This window comes from Manis pentadactyla, chromosome 2 (assembly GCF_030020395.1).
Source record: "Manis pentadactyla isolate mManPen7 chromosome 2, mManPen7.hap1, whole genome shotgun sequence".
In the NCBI taxonomy this organism is placed as follows: domain Eukaryota; kingdom Metazoa; phylum Chordata; class Mammalia; order Pholidota; family Manidae; genus Manis; species Manis pentadactyla.
Window position 1 is genome coordinate 217,723,808 of NC_080020.1, and position 26,387 is coordinate 217,750,194.

Sequence of the window (26,387 nt, forward strand, 5' to 3'; positions counted from 1 at the left end):
ATAAATGGAAAAAACTAAATGTGTTATATCCATATAACGCAGATGCTATTTGGCAATAAAAAGGAATGAAGGACTAATAAAAGCTCTAATATCAATGAACTTTGAAAAAATTATGCTGCAAGAAAGAAGTCAGACACAAAAGGATTCCATTTATATATATATATATATAAATATATAAATACACACACACACTGTTCAAAACAAGCAAACCCATAGAGACAGTAAGTAAATTAAGAGGTTTGGTAGAGTTGTGGGAGGAGGAAACTGAGTAACTACAGGAATGGAGTTTCCTTTTGGGTTGATGAAATGTTCTTTAATTATTAGTGCTGATGGTTGCACAACTCTGAATGCATTAAAAAATACTGTATTGTACAATTTAAAGGGATGGATTTTATTGTAGGCTAATTATATCTCAATAAAGCTACTATTTAAAAAATATTAAATACAAGGATAGGTGCAGATATCTTTTATAGTGGTAAAATTTTAAGAAATAATCAAAACTGCCAATAACAACTAAGTGTATATATAAAAATTGTGTGTCATTTTGATAAAAAAATAATATGCAGATATATTCAGACATTTCAAGACATGTAACAGAATCATAAAAATACAATAAACATTACAGGGCAATGGAAATCAGAATTCAAAGACTATACTATAGATACTTAACCAAATACTAAATAACAGCTAGGATGGGGTACTAAGTATACATGTCAAATTAAATTTTTAAGTCAGATTTTGATGTTTTAGAATTCAAATTCTTAAATTTTCTTTAAAATTATAGCTATGGCTCTCTTAAAAAAACCCATCTTATGAAAATCTGAATTTATAAAAGAAAAGTATCTGTGAATGTATAGAGATGTGTAAACATTAAAAAAGATCCTCCCAAATGAAACATGCCTATAATACCCTTCTTTTCACAAAATACCGTACCCTTTTTTGATGGAGTTAAGAAATTGCTGACTTGCACAATCAGAATAACTTCTGAAATCATCGTTGACTGTGAATCCATTTTTCCATAATTTTATACTTACATCTACCTGTAAAGCAGTAAGAAACAAAATGCATCATGTTAATAAAATACACTAGTAGGTTAAAAGTCTTCTGAAAATTTCTATCAGTGTATATTTTATGTATCACTTTTTTTAAGTTGAGATATAACTGACATATAAGTAATAAAATTGAATTATTGTTTAGGGGTACAACATAATGATCTGATGTGAACATATATTGTAAAATGATTACCACCAATAAATTTAAAAACCATCATTACCACACACAGCTCCAAATTTTTCCAGTTTTACTGAGAAATAATTGATATATCACTGTGTAAGTTTAAAGCATACAGCATCATGATTTGATTTATATTATGAAATGATTACTGCAACAGGTTCCACTAACATCCATCATCTCATAAAGATGCAATAAGAAGGAAAGAAAAAAAGAAAAAACTCTAACAACTTTCTTATATACCATACAGCATGTTAACTATAGTCATCATGTTGTACATTATATCCCTGGTAGTTATTTCTCTTATAACTGGAATTTTGTGCTTTTTGACCATCTTCTTCCAATTCCTCTTCCCTCACAATTTTATGTACCATTCTGAAGAGTAAATGTCAACTGTAAAATATAAAAAATAATGTATATTCATAATATGGTTCATAATTATTTTAAAACAGATCAACAGTCTTCTTAAAAAGAACTCATTTCAAAAATATTCTGTGCCCCTTCTCAGAGAGCACTGAAGCTTTCTGTGCAGAACAGACTTCTTATTAGAAGTTAGAGGAGGAGGAGTTTGGAATGACTTTGAACATTAAGAATAATGTACTGGAGGGATAAAACTATGATGAATTAATTACTTAATGGCTATTCCTTCAAGTTTAAAACACCAGTGTTCACTGTTATCAGCACTTCATCCCTTAACATCTTACCAGATCATAAGAACAATATTTATTCATTCATTCATTCAAAAAGGTTAAATCACTAGAAAACTAGAAAGGTTCAGGAATAGCACAGAATGCAGAAATGCTTCAGGCTGAACACAGGAGGACTGATTAAAAATCTGTTTTAAGATGGTAACAAACCATTAGACCCTCTTCCTTGTCTCTGGCACTTATTCAATCAACATGCTAACTGACTACCTAATATGTAACAGAGCCTCCATTAAGATGTTAGGGAAAATAATAATAATGATAGCATATCTATCCATCCAACCATTCAAGAAGAGTACACTTAACTTGTACCACATACTGTTTAAAGCAGTTTCTCTACATAAACTTATTTATTCCTCCCCAAATCTACATAAGGTAGGTATTATTTTCTCTTCTATAGATGGGCAAATAGAAGATTAATTAAACTGACCAAGGTCATGCAGTCAGTAAGGGGTGGAGTGGAGCTAGGGCTTGAACCCACACTCTTAGCCACTATCCTATACTGTCCTTTTTATACCTATAACCAAACAGCCAAGTCTCTGCTCTCATGGTACTCACATAAAAGAGAACAGAAAGAAAAGAGCACATAAAGACACTGAAACAGAAGAAAATAAACGAAAATCCAAAAATGATAATATACTCAAATAAGAAAAAATGATGTGTGAAGGAGAATAGGGAGAGAACAAAAGAGCTCTTAGAAATAGAAAACGAAACTAAATAAAAAGACTGAATATAAGGTTGAAGAAATTTCTAAATTAAAATAGAACCAAACAACAAAAAAGTGGAAAGTAGGAAAATAATAAAAAAAATTTAAGGGGCTTATTAGTCCAAGAGGTCCAATATCTGTAAGTAGAAGCATTCTAGAGAGACTAGCAACACAGGGGAGCAAAATATCAAAGCAGTGACCCGAGAAAAGACTTTGAATTGGTAAAACAAATTTCTGAATGGAATGAATGAGAAAGGACCCATATCAAGGCCCATCAGAACACAGGGTTAGAGAGAAGATTCTACTAGCTTGCAGGAAGCAAAAACATGCCACATACAAAGGCTCATATACCAGAAACGTATTCTATCAATCAAGCGTGAAAGCAGAGTGAAGGCAATACAGGCTTGCAATGTTGTCAGCCATCTATTTCCCATGCACTCTTTTCACACAAACTTTTTTCCATAAAGACTGGCTTCATAAAAATGGAAACATAAAGGGTAAGGGCTGGGAGAGGCATGGAACTGAGTAATCATAACAGAGGGGAGATTGAAAGAGAATGCTCAGGATCACAGATTCCAAAGCAATGGCAGCATAGCTCCCCTAAAGGGCCACGAGTCCCCTGAACAAAGATGGAGGGCTTTCACCACAGCTGTCCCGCAGAAAAAATAAATTGTTAAGATTATCTAATGTGTTCAAACATACTGGGAAAAGAAATAGCCTTCTATCATAGAGTTTGGGATGAATTAATAATAAACATAAAGACGATAAAGCCAATGTGGAAGGAAAAAATTATTAATTCTAATGAAAATTTAAAAAGCAGCCAGGAAAAGAAGTATCATAATACATGACTCAGTTATGTTGCATAGTATTTACAAAGTCATAAAATTATAAAGTCATAATTGATTGAACCCCAAATTACGATATATCTATGTTAGAAGATTGAGAAGGGATTGTTTGGGGGAGGAGGGGGATGTAGGACAGAGTGTTAAATCCTCATTTTTTTAAATAAAAAAATCAATCCCTTTCACATCTGACTTCAAAAAGTCAGCTGGATTCTCATAACTGCTATCGCTTTTATTCACAGTATGTTGTTTTGATTGAAGTATGTTAAAAACGAGAAATCAAGTCTTGTACAAGATATGTAGCTGCAGGAGAAGTTCTCCCAAATGTCAATATATTTCATTATACAGTGTATTTTTAAAAAGAAAGATCCATTAATATGACAATGAGATCATCACAAAAATCTTTGTTTGGGAAGCTGTCAAGTCCATGGTGGCAGTTTACCAAAATTCTTATTCTCACTAAAAAAGGCTGATAAAATCAAATCTTACCATTTGCAACAAACACTGAAAGCTGTATTCCTTGAAGTGTCAGACTCCACACATTTTGAGAAAATGTCTGGTGAACATGCAAGTGTGAGTAACCATTGTTTGGTGCCACTGCCTTGGCTCCTCCTAAGGCGCCAGCAGTTTTACCCACCGTTGCTTCTGTAGTATAGTGCCAAGTCAACACAATGAAAAAGCTACATACTATCTTACTATTATTATGAAAATAGTTTTTACCTCACAGACACTGTAGAAGGTTCATATTTTGAGAAACATGGAAAGAGAAAAAAGTTGCAGACATTTTACCTGTTTCTTCTGTTCAGTGGGAGACAAGCATTTGGCACCAACTTTCTGAGCTTCCTCAAAAAGGTTATCAACAAAATATTCACAATTTGTTTGTTGATTATCATTCAGAGGTTGGTTATCAGATCCTGTTTCACAAACCCTATACAAAGAAGAAAAATAAGCACTATTAACTGCTAATTCTCTAAAAATTTACATAAATTATTCTAGTTCAGAAATCCTGAGCTGAGATTCTACCTCCATGTCCACAGTTTAGACCCTTTATTTAGATCCTCTTCTAAGTTATGTGAGCTTGGGAAGTTATTACCTTTACAGTCTAGAGCATGGTTTTCTCAACTTCAGTCTGTTGATATTTGGGGATGAATAATTTGGTGTGGGGCTGTCCTGTGCATTATGTATGTGCTACAGCATCTGTGGACTTCACCCACTAGATGCCAGCAGCACGCAGACCTCCCCAGCAGTGTTGTAATGACGAAAAACATCTCGAGACGTCACCAGATGTCCTCTGTGGGACAAAATCTCACTAGGATGAAAACTACTGGTCTAGGGTAAAAAATATGCTCTTTTGTAAAGGGCTCAAAATGACTTTAAAAGGGGTTACTATGTATTTTCTGGTAACAGAAAGCATTCCTGAAACTAAAGATGACAATGCATCAGTATTAACTGTCTTAATCAGTTTTGCTCCTTTGCACACTTCAGAAGAGATTTCCCAGATTTTCATTTGCAGTGGTTTAATACTCTGGTAAATTCTTTATTTAAAAAAAAACCTGAGGTATAATTGATATACATTAGTTTCAGATGTATAGCATGATTCAGTATTTGCATATATTGTGAAATGATTGACACAGTTAAGTCCAGTTAACATCAATCACCATACGTAACTACAGAATTTTTTTGTGAGTGATGAGAACTTTTGAGATTTACTCTCCTATCAACTTTCAAATATATAATACAGTATTAACTATAGTTGCTGTACTGTGTATTTTATTGCTATGACTTATTTTATGACTATTTGTTTGTATCTTTTGACTACCTTCACCCATTTTGCCCACTTCCATTTGCTGGATTTTATTTTTTATTTGTATTTCATCATATAAGAAATATTACCTAAGATTTTGTTTGATAGAAAAGATGGTTTGTGGCGCGGCTGACCTTTTCTGGTCACATAGAAAAATTCATAAATGCACTAAAAAATTACTTCCCAGATTCTATAGTAATCAACACTTCTATAGCTCTTACTTACACTGTGCCAGGAATCATATAGTAGATAAGTCATAGAGAGGTTATCTGAGGTAACACAGCTAGTAAGTGGCAGAAAGGGAATTCCATCCTGTTAATCTTTCAAGTTTATGCTAACCATGATACGTTGTAAAGCCTCTCTTAATAGCTAACTTTTATTGAGCATTTATTAATGCATGATAGGAACTATCTAAATACTTTATAGGTGTTAACTCATTCAATCCTCACAAAGACCTAAAAGTTCTGTACTGTTTTTATCTCCATATAATACATAAAGAAAAAGCTTAAGCTATTAGCCCAAGATCACAAAGCTATTGGGAGGCAGAGCTGGAAGGTGAACCTAGAGTTTGTGCTCTATATCACTTTGCTAGAGTGTCTCTCAAAATAGCCATTACTATATTGTTATTAAAATGCTATATGCAGGAGAATGTTTTAATTTAGGTATATACTTTTTACTCTTCTAGGTAATTCTCTCAATCTATACTTTTAAGACACTCCATATTATCACAAAGTATTAATTATAATTACACTTTTTCCAGAGCAATGACAACTTCTTACACAAAAGTAGATACATTAGAAACAGCTCTATGCCTACAAATTTTATAACTTAAATGAAATGGAACAATTCCTTGAAAGGCACAATCTACCAAAACTCACACAAGGAGAAAGAGATACTACAAACAGGCATACTACATCTATTAAAGACACTGAATCAGTAATTAATAATCTTCCAAAACAGGAAGCACTAGGCACGGATGATTTCAATGGTGAATTCCACCAAATGCTTAAGGAAGAAATGTTATCAATCCTCTACAATCTCTTCCAGAAAATAAAAGAAGGGGACACTTCCAACTCATTCTGTGAGGTCAGCATTACCCTAATACTAAAACGAGACAAAGACATAACAAGAAGGTAAAACTACAGACAATCTCTCTCATGAACATAGATGTAAATTTTCCCCTAAGGTCAGAACAAGACAAAAATGTCCCTTCTCACCACTCCTCTTTATTGCCATACTGGAAACTCTAGCTAAACCAGTAAGACAAGAAAAGGAAATAAAACTATGAAGATCGGGAAGGAAGAAAAAAAATGTTTGTTTGCAGATAAATGACCATCTATGTAAAAACCCAAAGAATCAACAACCAACAAAAACTCCTGGGACTAATAAGCAATTACAGCAAGGTTGCAGGATATAGCACTAATATACAAAAGCCAAGTGTTTTTTATACCAACAAGCAATAACTGGTATATGGAAATAAGAACACACTATACACATTAGCACCATTTGTCAAACTCCACAGAACTGCACTCACAAAAAGAGTGGACCCAAATATAAACTATAGTCAATAATGTACCAATATTGGTTCCCAGTTGTAACAAATCTACCACACTAATACAAGATGTTTATTAAGTAGTAGAGAAAATTGTGTGGTGTGTGGAGGGGATGGGGATGGAGGATGAGGATATAGAAACTATTATTTTCTGCCCAATTTTTCCTTAAGCCTAAAACTACTCTTAAAAATAAAATGTGGAGGCGGAGCCAACATGGCGGCGTGAGTAGGACAGTGGGAATCTCCTCCAAAAACATATATACTTTTGAAAATACAACAAACACAACTAGCCCTAAAAGAGAGACCAGAAGACGCAGGACAGTGGCCAGATTGCAGCTACACCAGCGAGAACCCAGCAACTGGTGAAAGGGGTAAGATACAAGCCCCGGCCCGGCGGGACCCGAGCGCCCCTCCCCCCAGCTCCCGGCAGGAGAACAATAGGCAGAGCGGGAGGGAGACGGAGCACAGGACTGCCGAACACCCAGCCCCCGCCATCCGGGCCAGAGCGCAGACACAGTACGTGCCCAGGGGGCCCTGGATACTGGGGGAACAGGGAGTAAGACCTCTGAGCGGGTGCTGAAGCTGATGCCCCTGTGACAAAGAAAAGCGGGGGCTTTTTGAAAGTCTTAAAGGGACAGGGACTTAACAGCTTGACGGAAACAACCCAGGTCACAGTACAGCAGCTGGAAATTACAGGGAAAACCGGGTGCACTAACCCCCTGGGCAAAAGCTCTGAGACCCCTCACGGAGGCAAACAGTCAAGCAGCCCCCCCATCCATTACCCCACCGGGCGCTGCGAAAGCAGAGAAGCAGCCTGAGACAAATTCCGCCCACAGAAAGGGAAATCTCTCCCTTCCGGCCAGGCAAGACACAAAGACCCACTCTACACGCAATTACCCAACACAAGCCACTAGGGGTCGCAGTTGTCCCAGTAAAGAAAGGCCAGTAGCAAGTGAAAATTTTGGCCCTCCCAGCTGACAGTCAATAGCACCTGTCAACATGAAAAGGCAAAAAAATATGATCCAGACAAGACTAACCCAGACAGCTTCGGCATCTGCTACATCTTCCCCTGAGAAGGAACCTGGGGAGATAGATTTAGCCAGTCTTCCTGAAAAAGAATTCAAAACAAAAGTCATAACCATGCTGATGGACTTGCAGAGAAATATGCAAGAACTAAGGAAGGAGAATTCAGAAATAAAACAAGCTCTGGAAGGACTTCAAAACAGAATGGACGAGATGCAAGAGACCATTAATGGACTAGAAAACAGAGAACAGGAACGCAGAGAAGCTGATGCAGAGAGAGATAAAAGGATCTCCAGGAATGAAAGAATTTTAAGAGAGCTGAGTGACCAATCGAAAAGGAACAATATAAGAATTATAGGTATTCCAGAAGAAGTAGAGAGAGAAAAGGGGATAGAAAATGTCTTTGAAGAAATAATTGCTGAAAATTTCCCCAAACTAGGGGAAGAAATGGCCTCTCAGACCACAGAGGTACACAGAACTCCCATGACAAGGGATCCAAGGAGGGCAACACCAAGACACATAATAATTAAAATGGCAAAGATCAAAGACAAGGACAAAGTATTACAAGCAGCCAGAGAGAAAAAAAAGGTTACCTACAAAGGAAAACCCATCAGGCTATCATCAGACTTCTCAACAGAAACCCTACAGGCCAGAAGAGAATGGCATGATATATTATACTTAATGCAATGAAACAGAAGGGCCTCGATCCAAGACTACTGTATCCAGCACGAATATCATTTAAATATGAAGGAGGGATTAAACAATTCCCAGACAACCAAAGTTGAGGGAATTTGCCTCCCACAAACCACCTCTACAGGGCATCCTACAGGGACTGCTCTAGATGGGAGCACTCCTAAAAAGAGCACAGAAAAAAACACCCAACATATGAAGAAGGGAGGAGGAGGAATAAGAAGGGAGAGAAATAAAGAATCATCAGACTGTGTTTATAATAGCTCAACAAGCGAGTTAAGTTAGACAGTAAGATAGTAAAGAAGCTAACCCTAAACCTTTGGTAACCACAAACTTAAAGCCTGCAATGGCAATAAATTCATACCTTTCAATAATCACCCTAAATGTAAATGGACTGAATGCACTAATCAAAAGACACAGAGTAATAGAATGGATAAAAAAGCAAGATCCATCCATATGCTGCTTACAAGAGACTCACCTCAAACCCAAAGACGCACACAGACTTAAAGTCAAGGGATGGAAAAAGATATTTCAAGCAAACAACAGAGAGAAGAAAGCAGGTGTTGCAATTCTGGTATCAGACAAAACAGACTTCAAAATAAAGAAAGTAACAAAAGACAAAGAAGGACATTACATAATGATAAAGGGCTCAGTCCATCAAGAGGATATAACCATTATAAATATATATGCACCCAATACAGGAGCACCAACATACCTGAAACAAATATTAACAGAACTAAAGGAGGAAATAGAATGCAATGCATTCATTCTAGGAGACTTCAACACACCACTCACTCCAAAGGACAGATCCACCAGACAGAAAATAAGTAAGGACACAGAGGCACTGAACAACACACTAGAACAGATGGACCTAATAGACATCTACAGAACTCTACATCCAAAAGCAACAGGATACACATTCTTCTCAAGTGCACATGGAACATTCTCCAGAATAGACCACATACTAGGACACAAAAAGAGCCTCAGTAAATTCCAAAAGATTGAAACCCTACCAACCAACTTTTCAGACCACAAAGGCATTAAACTAGAAATAAACTGTTCAAAGAAAGCAAAAAGGCTCACAAACACATGGAGGCTAAACAACATGCTCCTAAATAATCAATGGATCAATGACCAAATCAAAATGGAGATCCAGCAATATATGGAAACAAATGACAACAACAACACTAAGCCCCAACTTCTGTGGGACACAGCAAAAGCAGTCTTAAGAGGAAAGTATATAGGAATCCAAGCATATTTAAAAAAGGAAGAGCAATCCCAAATGAACGGTCTAATGTCACAACTATCGAAATTGGAAAAAGAAGAACAAATGAGGCCTAAGGTGAGCAGAAGGAGGGACATAATAAAGATCAGAGAAGAAATAAATAAAATTGAGAAGAATAAAACAATAGCAAAAATCAATGAAACCAAGAGCTGGTTCTTCGAGAAAATAAACAAAATAGATAAGCCTCTAGCCAGACTTATTAAGAGGAAAAGAGAGTCAACACAAATCAACAGTATCAGAAACGAGAAAGGAAAAATCACGACGGACCCCGCAGAAATACAAAGAATTATTAGAGACTACTATGAAAACCTATATGCTAACAAGCTGGGAAACCTAGGAGAAATGGACAACTTCCTAGAAAAATACAACCTTCCAAGACTGACCCAAAAAGAAACAGAAAATCTAAACAGACCAATTACCAGCAACGAAATTGAAGCGGTAATTAAAAAAGTACCAAAGAACAAAACCCCCGGGCCAGATGGATTTACCTCGGAATTTTATCAGACATACAGGGAAGACATAACACCCATTCTCCTTAAAGTTTTCCAAGAAATAGAAGAGGAGGGGATACTCCCAAACTCATTCTATGAAGCTAACATCACCCTAATACCAAAACCAGGCAAAGACACCACCAAAAAAGAAAACTACAGACCAATATCCCTGATGAACGTAGACGCAAAAATACTCAACAAAATTTTAGCAAACCGAATTCAAAAATACATCAAAACCATCGTACACCATGACCAAGTGGGATTCATCCCAGGGATGCAAGGATGGCACAACATTCGAAAGTCCATCAACATCATCCACCACATCAACAAAAAGAAAGACAAAAACCACATGATCATCTCCATAGATGCTGAAAAAGCATTTGACAAAGTTCAACATCCATTCATGATAAAAACTCTCAGCAAAATGGGAATAGAGGGCAAGTACCTCAACATAATAAAGGCCATCTATGAAAAACCCACAGCCAACATTATATTGAATAGCGAGAAGCTGAAAGCATTTCTGCTGAGATCGGGAACTAGACAGGGATGCCCACTCTCCCCACTGTTATTTAACATAGTACTGGAGGTCCTAGCCACGGCAATCAGACAAAACAAAAAAATACAAGGAATCCAGATTGGCAAAGAAGAAGTCAAACTGTCACTATTTGCAGATGACATGATACTGTACATAAAAAACCCTAAAGACTCCACCCCAGAACTACTAGAACTGATATCGGAATACAGCAAAGTTGCAGGAAACAAAATCAGTACACAGAAATCTGTGGCTTTCCTATACACTAACAATGAACCAACAGAAAGAGAAATCAGGAAAACAACTCCATTCACAATTGCATAAAAAAAAAAAATACCTAGGAGTAAACCTAACCAAAGAAGTGAAAGACTTATATTCTGAAAACTACAAGTCACTCTTAAAAGAAATTAAAGTGGACACTAACAGATGGAAACGCATCCCATGCTCATGGCTTGGAAGAATTAATATCGTCAAAATGGCCATCCTGCCCAAAGCAATATACAGATTTGATGCAATCCCTATGAAACTACCAGCAACATTCTTCAATGAACTGGAACAAATAATTCAAAAATTCATATGGAAACACCAAAGACCCCGAATAGCCAAAGCAATCCTGAGAAAGAAGAATAAAGTAGGGGGGATCTCACTCCCCAACTTCAAGCTCTACTATAAAGCCATAGTAATCAAGACAATTTGGTACTGGCACAAGAACAGAGCCACAGACCAATGGAACAGACTAGAGAATCCAGACATTAACCCAGACATATATGGTCAATTAATATTTGATAAAGGAGCCATGGACATACAATGGCGAAATGACAGTCTCTTCAACAGGTGGTGCTGGCAAAACTGGACAGCTACATGTAGGAGAATGAAACTGGACCATTGTCTAACCCCATATACAAAAGTAAACTCAAAATGGATCAAAGACCTGAATGTAAGCCATGAAACCATTAAACTCTTGGAAGAAAACATAGGCACAAACCTCTTAGACATAAACATGAGTGACCTCTTCTTGAACATATCTCCCCGGGCAAGGAAAGCCACAGTAAAAATGAACAAGTGGGACTATATTAAGCTGAAAAGCTTCTGTACAGCAAAAGACACCATCAATAGAACAAGAAGGATCCCTACAGTATGGGAGAATATATTTGAAAATGACACATCCGATAAAGGCTTGACGTCCAGAATATATAAGGAGCTCTCACGCCTCAACAAACAAAAAACAAATAACCCAATTAAAAAATGGGCAGAGGAACTGAACAGACAGTTCTCCAAAAAAGAAATACAGATGGCCAACAGACACATGAAAAGATGCTCCACATCGCTAATTATCAGAGAAATGCAAATTAAAACTACAATAAGGTATCACCTCACACCAGTAAGGATGGCTGCCATCCAAAAGACAAACAACAACAAATGTTGGCGAGGCTGTGGAGAAAGGGGAACCCTCCTACACTGCTGGTGGGAATGTAAGTTAGTTCAACCATTGTGGAAAGCAGTATGGAGGTACATCAAAATGCTCAAAACAGACTTACCATTTGACCCAGGAATTCCACTCCTAGGAATTTACCCTAAGAATACAGCAATCAAGTTTGAGAAAGACAGATGCACCCCTATGTTTATTGCAGCACTATTTACAATAGCCAAGAATTGGAAGCAACCTAAATGTCCATCGACAGACGAACGGATAAAGAAGATGTGGTACATATACACAATGGAATACTACTCAGCCATAAGAAAAGGGCAAATCCTACCATTTGCAGCAACATGGATGGAGCTGGAGGGTATTATGCTCAGTGAAATAAGCCAAGCGGAGAAAGAGAAATACCAAATGATTTCACTTATCTGTGGAATATAAGAACAAAGGAAAAACTGAAGGAACAAAACAGCACCAGAATCACAGAACTCAAGAATGGACTAACAGGTACCAAAGGGAAAGGGACTGTGGAGGATGGGTGGGTAGGGAGGGATAAGGGGGGGCAGAAAAAGAGGGGTATTAAGATTAGCATCCATAGCGGCGTGGGAGAAAGGGGAGGGCTGTACAACACAGAGAAGACAAGTAGTGATTCTACAACAGGTTGCTATGCTGATGGACAGTGACTGTAAAGGAGTATATAGGGGGGACCTGGTATAGGGGAGAGCCTAGTAAACAAAGTATTCGTCATGTAAGTGTAGATTAATGATTAAAAAAAAAAAAAACAGTTCCTATGTGGTAACCTCTAATGAGTTCTACACAATGATATAAAGGGCATATAAAAGTATAGGCAAAGGGTCTGTTTGTGTTTATACAGAGGATCAAAGCCTAATTTGGCTACCCCGAAAATGAACTAAGATACCATATGAAAAAGAACTTCCAACATCAGCACTCTCGGGGAGACTCATGACAGAAGATGATCAGCAAAAAAAAAAAAACTCCAACAAAGATCCACGCACTGTCACAGGTGTAGATGCACTCATCCCACCAGTTCCTGGACTTGCCATGGGAATGAGGAAGGAGATATCTAAGCTGGCCTGTGCATACAGTAAAACAACAAAATTGGACTGGATCTATACTGTTGGAACTCAACCAAGAATTAGGAGAAGTGCAAATTGTAGCACTCCAAAATCTTACAACCACAGACTATTTATCGTTAAAAGAACATATGGGATATGAACAGTCCCCAGGAATGGGGTGTTCTAGTTTATCTGAATTCTTTCAGACTGTTTAAGTTCAGTCGGACAATATCCACCATACCATAGATAAGTTTTCACAAATGCCTAAGGTGCCTAACTGGTTTTCTTGGTTTCACTGGAGATGGCTGGTAATTACAGGTATGCTTTGGTTAGGTAACTATATTCCTATTATGTTAATGTGTGTGCACAATTTAATTAGTAGTTTAAAACCTATCCATGCTGAAGTTACTCTACAAGAAGATATGTCAAAGAAATTATCAATCTTCCCAGGTTTTCTTCTGCCTGCTACTTCTATAGCCTTTCTTCTTCCTACCTAATCACAACCTTTAAATAGAACTCGTGCCACATGTCGAATTTACCGAGTATCATAATTCTTCCAAGTGGTAAAGACACCTCAAGACAAATGCTGGGCATAGAAGCCACAGGGCATAAATATGCAAAGAAGTAAAAAGCTAACCTTTTCAAACAATAAGGCTTCTCTCTCACTTACCAACTTTACATTTCCCTGTATGGCCCCGGAAGATGACTGGTTAGCCAGAGACGGGTAAGATTCCTCAAGGGAGGAACAACCTAAGACAGGCACAGTTGCAGGGGGCCATCTGGTGAGAAAATGGGGAGCAGCAGAGGTGAGGCTTAGAACCTCCCCCCTCATGTTCTGAGAGAAATCTTCTGCATACATGGATGTTTATTGCCCTCGTCTAGCTCAGATTAACACATAGTCTACAGGCACACACCTGATCATCTACATTTGCTCTCTTACAACACTAAACTCTGTTTTCTACCTTTATCTCGTATCTACCTACCACTTCAGCATTTTATTAAAAATAATAATAATAGAGAAATGTGGTATCCACATATAAATCAAGTTTAAAAATCAAATGAATATTCATATTTGAACTGACTGTGTATAGTTCATAATGCATGAACAAAACCGAAAGCTTCTGTGATGACTGCCCTTGCACTGTTCACCATGTAACTTATTCACTATGTAAGAATTTGTACTCCATGTAAGAATTTGTTCGTTATGCATCAGAAGATTGGAGACTGACGAAAATTAGGCTTGGGGTGGATTAATGATTGTGCATTGAGTATTGACCCCCCCTATACAGAAATTTATTGTGGTTAACAACTATTTGATCAATAAATATGAGAGATGCCCTCACAAAATATATATATATATATATATATATATATATAAACACACTTCCAATTGTAAAATAAATAAGTAACCGGGATGTAATGTATAGCATAAGGAATATAGTCAAAATATTGTAACAACTTGGTATGGTGATACCTGGTACCTAGAATTATCATGTAATAAATGTTGAATCACTGTGTTGTACACCTGAAACTAATGTAATGCAATACTGTTGTCAACTACCCTTCAATAAAAAAAATAAATAAATAAAATAAAATGTATCAGGTAGTAACCACACTAGAGGGGGTGAAGATTTAATAATACAGGTAGGTAACTGTTGAACCACTGTGTTGTATAATTGAAACCAACATAAGATTGTATATCAACAATACTTTAAATAAAAATAAAATAAAATAAAATAAAATCTATTAGTAGTGATTTAAAAAGAGCATGAAAGACATTCTTGGATAGACAGGAAAAGTACACCATATTTATTATTTCTTTACATTTCAGAGAATCCCTTTATATTTTACCATATCAAGCTATTATATAGCAAAATTCCCTGAGCATACTGGGTGAGGACTTGACTTAATATTAAATATATCCAGGTAATTTTATTATTTCATCTTTGTTGTCCTACTCTGTCATTTTCCTTGTCACTATCATTTTAGGATGAAACATCAATACTCCTCTTCATAACCCGGAAACCCAAATTACCAAAGTTGTATGGGTCAGTAGCCTTGAAGTCTCAGGAGTTCCTCTAATAAAAGGTACATAAGCTTCAGAAAGACTTTGAAACATCTATACTGGCTACAGAACAGCCTCTTTTGCTCACTCCTTCACTACTGTGTTCACGTAAATAAGGCTATCAGTTAGCTGCTGTCCAAACACGTGAAGGATTTGCAACTGTGTATACTTTGGTAGGACATATGGTAAATATGGATTTTAAACAACTATAGTCTTTGAACAAATAATACACTTAGGAAATCAGTCTTCTTTTCATTTTTTTACTGGACTACTGCTTCTAACAAACTCTATTTTATTTGTGTAGACACCTTACTGGTTTAACTATTAAGCTATTTAAAATTGAATTATAGTTGATAATTATTTAATTAAATTTAAAGCACTCATATAGGGCTACAACATGGATGAAGCTTGAAAACATTATGCTAAGTGAAAGAAGCTAGTCATAAAAGACCACATGGCACATGATTACATTTATATTAAGATGTCCAGAATAGGCAAATCTACAGACAGAAAGTACACTATGGTTGTAAGGGGTAGGACAATGGGGTATGACTGCTAATGGGAATGGGATACCTCTTTGTGGTGATCAAATTGTTCTAAAATTGAATGTGGTGATGGCTGCACAACTCTGTAAATGTACTAAATAAAAACCAATGAATTGTACATTTCAAATGGATGAATTGTGTGGTATGTGAATTGTTTTAATAAAGTCACTGCAAAAAAGTTCTAATTTAATTTTAATCTTTCAAATTGTTCGTTCAATTTATTTCTATGTAGAAAGAGAGTTAACATAGCAGGCCTGCTATCCTTTGAAAGGCCTGCTTACTTTCCTTGTGAGAGCCTAGAATTTTAGTATGTGACTAGTCCCCAGGAAAAACCCTCGGCTCATATTCATTGAACTTCCTTGGGAGAAAATATAAGTCATGACATATGCTGTTATAACTTATTACTGGAGGAATTAAGTGCATTCCAGGTGATTCCACCAGGCAACAACTCTTGGAAGCTTGTGCTGATTTCCCCTGGACTTTGGTCCATATGCTTTTTCCGTTTTCTCATTTTGCTTTGTATCCTTTCATTGTAATAAATTATACTCATTAGTATGACTATATGCTGAAGCCTGAGAATCTTTTAGTTGGTATCAAATATTTACATAAAATAATGAATACTCTAGTGAAAAAATAAATACTTGTTTGGTATAGATGAGTTTACAAAGCATTTGTAAGTATGAAATAAGTAATTGTCTCTTTCCTTAAATGGACTGTGAGTGAAACAAATTTACCTCCTTAAATATTTAAAACAAAAAGCATAAGACAAAAAAAAGAGAGATTTCATCTCAGATTAGTGAAAATAAAGAATCTGTATGGATAAGAACCTTAGACTCTACAGCTACCATTTATTGAGTGCCTGCTATATGCTAATATTACATTAAGTGGTTTTTTTATCAGCTATCTAATTCTCACCAACACCTTTCAGGCACTCATGCATATCCCCATTTTATAGAACAGATACCCAAGCTCAAGCAATCTAAGTTGCTAAAGTGCCAAAGAGATAGCATAAGATAGAGATGGGATTCAAACCTAGGTTTATCTGATTCCAATCCCTTTTATTTCCACTAGGATACCAAGGTAGTAAACACAAAACGTTAATGAAAGTAAACAATTACTTGAGTTTTTCACTTGAATTAACAGAATATGAGATAGGGAGAAATTTAACACTTTATTTATAAATCAAAGATTTAGTACCGACTAAAATTCTTTCAATGTAGCTATGGTAAAAACATTATTTTAAAATATATTACTATTAGGTATTTAACTGAAGTAATCATAATGAAAACAAATTGTATCAGTCATTGAAATGCTGTAAATAGAGAAAGGTACTAACAAATACATTAATAACAAAGAAAATTCAGTTTAATTTACTTACCATTCTTCTTCTATGCTTTCAAGATTATCTACTTCTTTCATTCTCTTTTGCCTTACTGAAAAAGTAAAAAGAAACAAAAGCTAAAGCTCTGAATTTATTAAGTTCATTCCTATCTATGCATTAATATTATTTAACATATTAGTATATAGCCCTAAAGTAGCAGCACTAAAAGGGCCTTAAGTATTAGTGACCAAACTCAAAGCTATCATTTTCATCTACAAAGCACAACAATAATAAAAAATAAATTTGGATTCTGATAATTTTCTGGTAAAATAACAACTTACTAAAAATTAAGATAAACTATAAGGTACCCTTTGATTTATCAGCAAACAGTAGTGAATGGAACATTCCACTCCATCTCCAGTAGGTAACAAAAATCAAATCAATATAAGCACACTGAGAAGATGTGTTTACATGCCATAGAAAGCCACTTTTTGACCCCGATTTTCCATATTTCTGGGATTTTCAAAGAACAAAGCAAGCTATATACACAAAATTTGTCCACCACACCTGCTATTTATTAGGGAAAACTGATAATATACTAACTGCCCAGTAGTCATGGCATAACTACTTAATGGGACAATATGTATCCCTTATAAATAATTATGAAGCAATTTATGTAGCTAAATGGAAAAAAGATAACATATAAGTAAAAATATAGGAAACAAAAATCATTCATATGGTAGGAATGCAACTGAATGCATAAGACAACATGGACAGGGAGGAGCAAAAATGAAAAGTTTTATGCTGGATGGTGGTGGGGGTAATAGAATTATGGGTTTTTCTCTTTCCCAAACTTTCTGCAATACTGTTTTACATTTACAACAAAAATATTGTAAGAAAAAAGCATACAACACTAAACTATGTTTTCTACCTTTATCTTGTATCTACCTACCACTTCAGCATTCTATTAAAAATAATAATAATAAAGAGAGAAATGTGGTATCCACATATAAATCAAGTATAAAAATCAAATGAGGAGAGGGGCGGAAGATGGCGGCGTGAGTAGAGCAGCGGAAATCTCCTCCCAAAACAACATATATCTATGAAAATATAACAAAGACAACCCTTCCTAGAATAAAGACCAGAGGACACAGGACAATATCCAGACCACATCCACACCTGAGAGAACCCAGCGCCTCGCGAAGGGGGTAAGATACAAGTCCCGGCCCCGCGGGAGCCGAGCGCCCCTCCCCCCAGCTCCCGGCGGGAGAAGAGCAGGCAGAGCGGGAGGGAGACGGAGCCCAGGGCTGCCGAACACCCAGCCCCAACCATCCGGGCCAGAGTGCAGGGCCCTCGATACTGGGAAAACAGGGCAGCAAGAACAGTGAGCAGGCACTGGAGGCTGGGCGACAGAGGACATAAGAAAAGCGCGCGACCATTTTTTTTTTTTTTGCTTTTTTGCTGCTTTGTTTTGGCGAGCGCTTTTTGGAAGTCTTAAAGGGACAGGGACCCCAATACTAGGGAAACAGGGCAGAAAGACGGGTGAGCAGAGGCCTGAGGCTGGCACCGGAGAATAAAGAAAAACGAACGACCACCTTTTTTTTTTAATTAAAAAAAATTTTTTTTTTTTTAATTAAAAAAACTTTTTTTTCTTCTTTTTTTTTGTGGTCGTTGTTTTGTTTTGGCGGGTGCTTTCTGGAAGTCTTAAAGGGGCAGGGCGGGTCACTTAATCCAGAGGTAGGGAACCTGGGATCTCTGGGCACCCTAACCCCTGGGCTGCAGGGAGCAGGGAGGCCCCTTACGGAGATAAATAGCCTCCCAGCAGCTCCTGCTCCAACGCAACTCCACCATTTTGGAGTAGCTGCCCGAGCCAGGCCACGCCCACAGCAACAGCGGAGATTAACTCCATAGCAGCCGGGCAGGAAGCAGAAACCCTGTCTGCGCGCAGCTGCGCAGCACAAGCCACTAGAGGCCGCTGTTCTCCCAGGAGAGGAGGGCCACAAACCAACAAGAAAGGAAGTCCTTCCAGCCATCACTTGTCCCAGTTCTGCAGACTATTCCTATCACCATGAAAAGGCAAAGCTACAGGCAGACAAAGATCACAGAGACAACACCAGAGAAGGAGACAGTCCTAACCAGTCTTCCTGACGAAGAATTCAAAATAAGAATCATAAACATGCTGACAGAGATGCAGAGAAATACGCAAGAGAAATGGGATGAAGTCCGGAAGGAGATCACAGATGCCAGAAAGGAGATCGCAGAAATGAAACAAACTCTGGAAGGGTTTATAAGCAGAATGGATAGAATGCAAGAGGCCATTGATGGAATTGAAATCAGAGAACAGGAACGCATAGAAGCTGACATAGAGAGAGACAAAAGGATCTCCAGGAATGAAACAATATTAAGAGAACTGTGTGACCAATCTAAAAGGAACAATATCCGTATTATAGGGGTCCCAGAAGAAGAAGAGAGAGGAAAAGAGATGGAAAGTATCTTAGAAGAAATAATTGCTGAAAACTTCCCCACACTGGGGGAGGAAGTAATCAAACAGACCATGGAAATACACAGAACCCCCAACAGAAAGGATCCAAGAAGGGCAACACCAAGACACATAATAATTAAAATGGCAAATATCAAGGACAAGGAAAGAGTGTTAAAGGCAGCTAGAGAGAAAAAGGTCACCTATAAAGGGAAACCCATCAGGCTAACGTCAGATTTCTCAACAGAAACCCTACAGGCCAGAAGAGAATGGCATGATATATTTAACGCAATGAAACAGAAGGGCCTTGAACCAAGGATACTGTATCCAGCACGACTATCATTCAAATATGACGGTGGGATTAAACAATTCCCAGACAAACAAAAGCTGAGGGAATTTGCTTTCCACAAACCACCTCTACAGAACATCTTACAGGGACTGCTCTAGATGGGAGCACTCCTAGAAGGAGCACAGCACAAAACACCCAACATATGAAGAATCGAGGAGGAGGAACAAGAAGGGAGAGAAGAAAAGAATCTCCAGACAGTGTATATAACAGCTCAATAAGCGAGCTAAGTTAGGCAGTAAGATACTAAAGAGGCTAACCTTGAACCTTTGGTAACCACGAATTTAAAGCCTGCAATGGCAATAAGTACATATCTTTCAATAGTCACCCTAAATGTTAATGGGTTGAATGCGCCAATCAAAAGACACAGAGTAACAGAATGGATAAAAAAGCAAGACCCATCTATATGCTGCTTACAAGAAACTCACCTCAAACCCAAAGACATGTACAGACTAAAAGTCAAGGGATGGAAAAACATATTTCAAGCAAACAACAGTGAGAAGAAAGCAGGGGTTGCAGTACTAATATCAGACAAAATAGACTTCAAAACAAAGAAAGTAACAAGAGATAAAGAAGGACACTACATAATGATAAAGGGCTCAGTCAAACAAGAGGATATAACCATTCTAAATATATATGCACCCAACACAGGAGCACCAGCATATGTGAAACAAATACTAACAGAACTAAAGGGGGATATAGACTGCACTGCATTCATTCTAGGAGACTTCAACACACCACTCACCCCAAAGGATAGATCCACTGGGCAGAAAATAAGTAAGGACACGGAAGCACTGAACAACACAGTAGAGCAGATGGACCTAATAGACATCTATAGAACTCTACATCCAAAAGCAGCGGGATATACATTCTTCTCAAGTGCACATGGAACATTCTCCAGAATAGACCACATACTAGGCCACAAAAAGAGCCTCAGAAAATTCCAAAAGATTGAAATCCTACCAACCAACTTTTCAGACCACAAAGGCATAAAACTAGAAATAAACTGTACAAAGAAAGCAAAGAGGCTCACAAACACATGGAGGCTTAACAACACGCTCCTAAATAATCAATGGATCAATGACCAAATCAAAATGGAGATCCAGCTATACATGGAAACAAATGACAACAACAACACTAAGCCCCAACTTCTGTGGGACACAGCAAAAGCAGTCTTAAGAGGAAAGTATATAGCAATCCAAGCATATTTAAAAAAGGAAGAGCAATCCCAAATGAATGGTCTAATGTCACAATTATCGAAATTGGAAAAAGAAGAACAGATGAGGCCTAAGGTCAGCAGAAGGAGGGACATAATAAAGATCAGAGAAGAAATAAATAAAATTGAGAAGAATAAAACAATAGCAAAAATCAATGAAACCAAGAGCTGGTTCTTCGAGAAAATAAACAAAATTGATAAGCCTCTAGCCAGACTTATTAAGAAGAAAAGAGAGTCAACACAAATCAACAGTATCAGAAACGAGAAAGGGAAAATCACGACGGACCCCACGGAAATGCAAAGAATTATTGGAGAATACTATGAAAACCTATATGCTAACAAGCTGGGAAACCTAGGAGAAATGGACAACTTCCTAGAAAAATATAACCTTCCAAGATTGACCCAGGAAGAAACAGAAAATCTAAACAGACCAATTACCAGCAACGAAATTGAAGAGGTAATCAAAAAACTACCAAAGAACAAAACCCCCGGGCCAGATGGATTTACCTCGGAATTTTATCAGACATACAGGGAAGACATAATACCCATTCTCCTTAGAGTTTTCCAAAAAATAGAGGAGGAGGGGATACTCCCAAACTCATTCTATGAAGCTAACATCACCCTAATACCAAAACCAGGCAAAGACCCCACCAAAAAAGAAAACTACAGACCAATATCCCTGATGAACGTAGATGCAAAAATACTCAACAAAATATTAGCAAACCGAATTCAAAAATACATCAAAAGGATCATACACCATGACCAAGTGGGATTCATCCCAGGGATGCAAGGATGGTACAACATTCGAAAGTCCATCAACTTCATCCACCACATCAACAAAAAGAAAGACAAAAACCACATGATCATCTCCATAGATGCTGAAAAAGCATTTGACAAAGTTCAACATCCATTCATGTTAAAAACTCTCAGCAAAATGGGAATAGAGGGCAAGTACCTCAACATAATAAAGGCCATCTATGATAAACCCACAGCCAACATTATATTGAACAGCGAGAAGCTGAAAGCATTTCCTCTGAGATCGGGAACTAGACAGGGATGCCCACTCTCTCCACTGTTATTTAACATAGTACTGGAGGTCCTAGCCACGGCAATCAGACAAAACAAAGAAATACAAGGAATCCAGATTGGTAAAGAAGAAGTTAAACTGTCACTATTTGCAGATGACATGATACTGTACATAAAAAACCCTAAAGACTCCACCCCAAAACTACTAGAACTGATATCGGAATACAGCAAAGTTGCAGGATACAAAATCAACACACAGAAATCTGTGGCTTTCCTATATACTAACAATGAACCAACAGAAAGAGAAATCAGGAAAACAACTCCATTCACAATTGCATCAAAAAAAATAAAATACCTAGGAATAAACCTAACCAAAGAAGTGAAAGACTTATACTCTGAAAACTACAAGTCACTCTTAAGAGAAATTAAAGGGGACACTAACAGATGGAAACTCATCCCATGCTCGTGGCTAGGAAGAATTAATATCGTCAAAATGGCCATCCTGCCCAAAGCAATATACAGATTTGATGCAATCCCTATGAAACTACCAGCAACATTCTTCAATGAACTGGAACAAATAATTCAAAAATTCATATGGAAACACCAAAGACCCCGAATAGCCAAAGCAATCCTGAGAAAGAAGAATAAAGTAGGGGGGATCTCACTCCCCAACTTCAAGCTCTACTATAAAGCCATAGTAATCAAGACAATTTGGTACTGGCACAAGAGCAGAGCCACAGACCAATGGAACAGACTAGAGAATCCAGACATTAACCCAGACATATATGGTCAATTAATATTTGATAAAGGAGCCATGGACATACAATGGCGAAATGACAGTCTCTTCAACAGGTGGTGCTGGCAAAACTGGACAGCTACATGTAGGAGAATGAAACTGGACCATTGTCTAACCCCATATACAACAGTAAACTCAAAATGGATCAAAGACCTGAATGTAAGCCATGAAACCATTAAACTCTTGGAAGAAAACATAGGCAAAAACCTCTTAGACATAAACATGAGTGACCTCTTCTTGAACATATCTCCCCGGGCAAGGAAAACAACAGCAAAAATGAGTAAGTGGGACTATATTAAGCTGAAAAGCTTCTGTACAGCAAAAGACACCATCAATAGAACAAGAAGGATCCCAACAGTATGGGAGAATATCTTTGAAAATGACACATCCGATAAAGGCTTGACGTCCAGAATATATAAGGAGCTCACACGCCTCAACAAACAAAAAACAAATAACCCAGTTAAAAAATGGGCAGAGGAACTGAACAGACAGTTCTCCAAAAAAGAAATACAGATGGCCAACAGACACATGAAAAGATGCTCCACATCGCTAATTATCAGAGAAATGCAAATTAAAACTACAATGAGGTATCACCTCACACCAGTAAGGATGGCTGCCATCCAAAAGACAAACAACAACAAATGTTGGCGAGGCTGTGGAGAAAGGGGAACCCTCCTACACTGCTGGTGGGAATGTAAGTTAGTTCAACCATTGTGGAAAGCAGTATGGAGGTACATCAAAATGCTCAAAACAGACTTACCATTTGACCCAGGAATTCCACTCCTAGGAATTTACCCTAAGAACGCAGCAATCAAGTTTGAGAAAGACAGATGCACCCCTATGTTTATTGCAGCACTATTTACAATAGCCAAGAATTGGAAGCAACCTAAATGTCCATCAATAGATGAATGGATAAAGAAGATGTGGTACATATACACAATGGAATACTACTCAGCCATAAGAAAAGGACAAATCCAATCATTTGCAGCAACATGGATGGAGCTGGAGGGTATTATGCTCAGTGAAACAAGCCAAGCGGAGAAAGAGAAATACCAAATGATTTCACTTATCTGTGGAATATAAGAACAAAGGAAAAACTGAAGGAACAAAACAGCAGCAGAATCACAGAGCTCAAGAATGGACTAACAGGTACCAAAGGGAAAGGGACTGGGGAGGATGGGTGGGTAGGGAGGGATAAGGGGGGGAGAAGTAGGGGGGTATTAAGATTAACATGCATGGGGGGGGTAGGAGAAAAGGGAGGGCTGTACAACACAGAGAAGGCAAGTAGTGATTCTACAACATTTTGCTATGCTGATGGACAGTGACTGTAAAGGGGTTTATAGGGGAGACCTGGTATAGGGGAGAGCCTAGTAAACATAATATTCGTCATGTAAGTGTAGATTAGTAATAGCAAAAAAAAAAAAAAAAAAAAAAAAAGGGCAGTTCCTGTGTGGTAACCTCCAACGAGTTCTACACAAGGGTATAAAGGGCATATAAAAGTGTAGGCAAAGGGTCTGTTTGTGTTTATACAGAGGATCAAAGCCTAATTGGCTACCCCGAAAATGAACTAAGATATGATATGAAAAAGAACTTCCAACATCTGCACTCTCTGGAAGACTCATGCCAGAAGATGATCATCAAAAAACCCCAACAAAGATCCACGCACTGCTACAGCTGTAGATGCACTCATCCCACCAGTTCCTGGACTTGCCGTGGGAATGAGGAAGGAGATATCTAAGCTGGCCTGTGCATACAGTAAAACAACAAAATTGGACTGGATCTATACTGTTGGAACTCAACCAAGAATTTGGAGAAGTGCAAATTGTAGCGCTCCAAAGTCTTACAACTACAAACTATTTACTGTTAAAAGAACATATGGCATGTGAACAGTCCCCAGGAATGGGTTGTTTTAATTTGTCTGATTTCTCTCAGACTGTTCCAGTTCAGTTGGACAATATCCACCATATCATAGATAAGTTTTCACAAATGCCTAAGGTGCCTAACTGGTTTTCTTGGTTTCACTGCAGATGGCTGGTAATTACAGATATGCTTTGGTTATGTAACTATACTCCTATTATGTTAATGTGTGTGTGCAATTTAAGTAGTAGCTTAAAACCTATACATGCTGAAGTTACTCTACAAGAAGATATATCAAAGAAATAATCAATCTTCCCATGTTTTCTTCCGCCTGCTACTTCTATAGCTTTTCTTCTTCCTTCCTAATTACAACCCTTAAATAGAATTCGTGCCTCATATCAAATTTACCGAGTATCATAATTCTTCCAAGTGGTAAAGATACCTCAAGACAAATGCTGGGCATAGAAGCCACAGGGCATAAATATGCAAAGAAGTAAAAAGCTAACTTTTTCAAACAATAAGGCTTCTCTCTCACTTACCAACTTCACATTTCCCTGTATGGCCCCGGAAGATGACTGGTTAGCCAGAGACGGGTAAGATTCCTCAAGGGAGGAACAACCTAAGACAGGCACAGTCGCAGGGGGGCCATCAGGTGAGAAATTGGGGATCAACAGAGGTGAGGCTTAGAACCTCACCCCCCCGTTCTGAGAGAAATCTTCTGCATACATGGATGTTTTATTGCCCTGGTCTAGCTTTTATTAACACATAGTCTACAGGCACACACCTGATCATCTACATTTGCTCTCTTACAACACTAAACTATGTTTTCTACCTTTATCTTGTATCTACCTACCACTTCAGCATTTTATTAAAAATAATAATAATAAAGAGAGAAATGTGGTATCCACATATAAATCAAGTATAAAAACCAAATGAATATTCATATTTGAACTGACTGTTTAGAGTTCATAATGCATGAGCAAAACCGAAAGTTTCTGTGATGACTGCCCTTGTACTGTTCACTATGTAACTTATTCATTATGTAAGAATTTGTTCTAAATGTAAAAACTTGTTTGTTATGCCTCAGAAGATTGGAGACTGAGAAAAATTAGGCTTGGGGTGGATTAATGATTGTGCATTGAGCATTGACTCCCCTATACAGAATTTTATTGTCGTTAACAACCATTTGATCAATAAATATGAGAGATGCCCTCACAAAAAAAAAAAAAGGACAGAGTTCCAATGGTAAAATAAATTAGTAACCGGGATGTAATGTATAGCATAAGGAATATAGTCAAGATATTGTAACAGCCTGGTAGGGTGATAGCTGGAACCTAGAATTATGTATATAAATGTTCTACCACTGTGTTGTACACTTGAA

At 37.5% G+C, this 26,387-nt stretch overlaps 1 protein-coding gene across 6 annotated transcripts in view; it reads right to left on the reverse strand.

Moving 5' to 3' along the window:
• The window catches only part of UBXN2A (UBX domain protein 2A), a 52,072-nt gene that overhangs the window by 12,134 nt on the left and 13,551 nt on the right, over window positions 1-26,387 (reverse strand). For all 6 annotated transcript variants that reach the window (XM_057497420.1, XM_057497416.1, XM_036881763.2 and 3 more), the window contains 3 exons: window positions 17,344-17,398; window positions 4,272-4,410; window positions 934-1,040 (listed from right to left, as the gene is read on the reverse strand). In XM_057497420.1, the coding sequence (XP_057353403.1) occupies window positions 934-1,040; window positions 4,272-4,410; window positions 17,344-17,384 (287 nt within the window). In that variant the 5' untranslated portion in view covers window positions 17,385-17,398. The remainder of the gene's footprint in view (window positions 1-933; window positions 1,041-4,271; window positions 4,411-17,343; window positions 17,399-26,387) is intronic.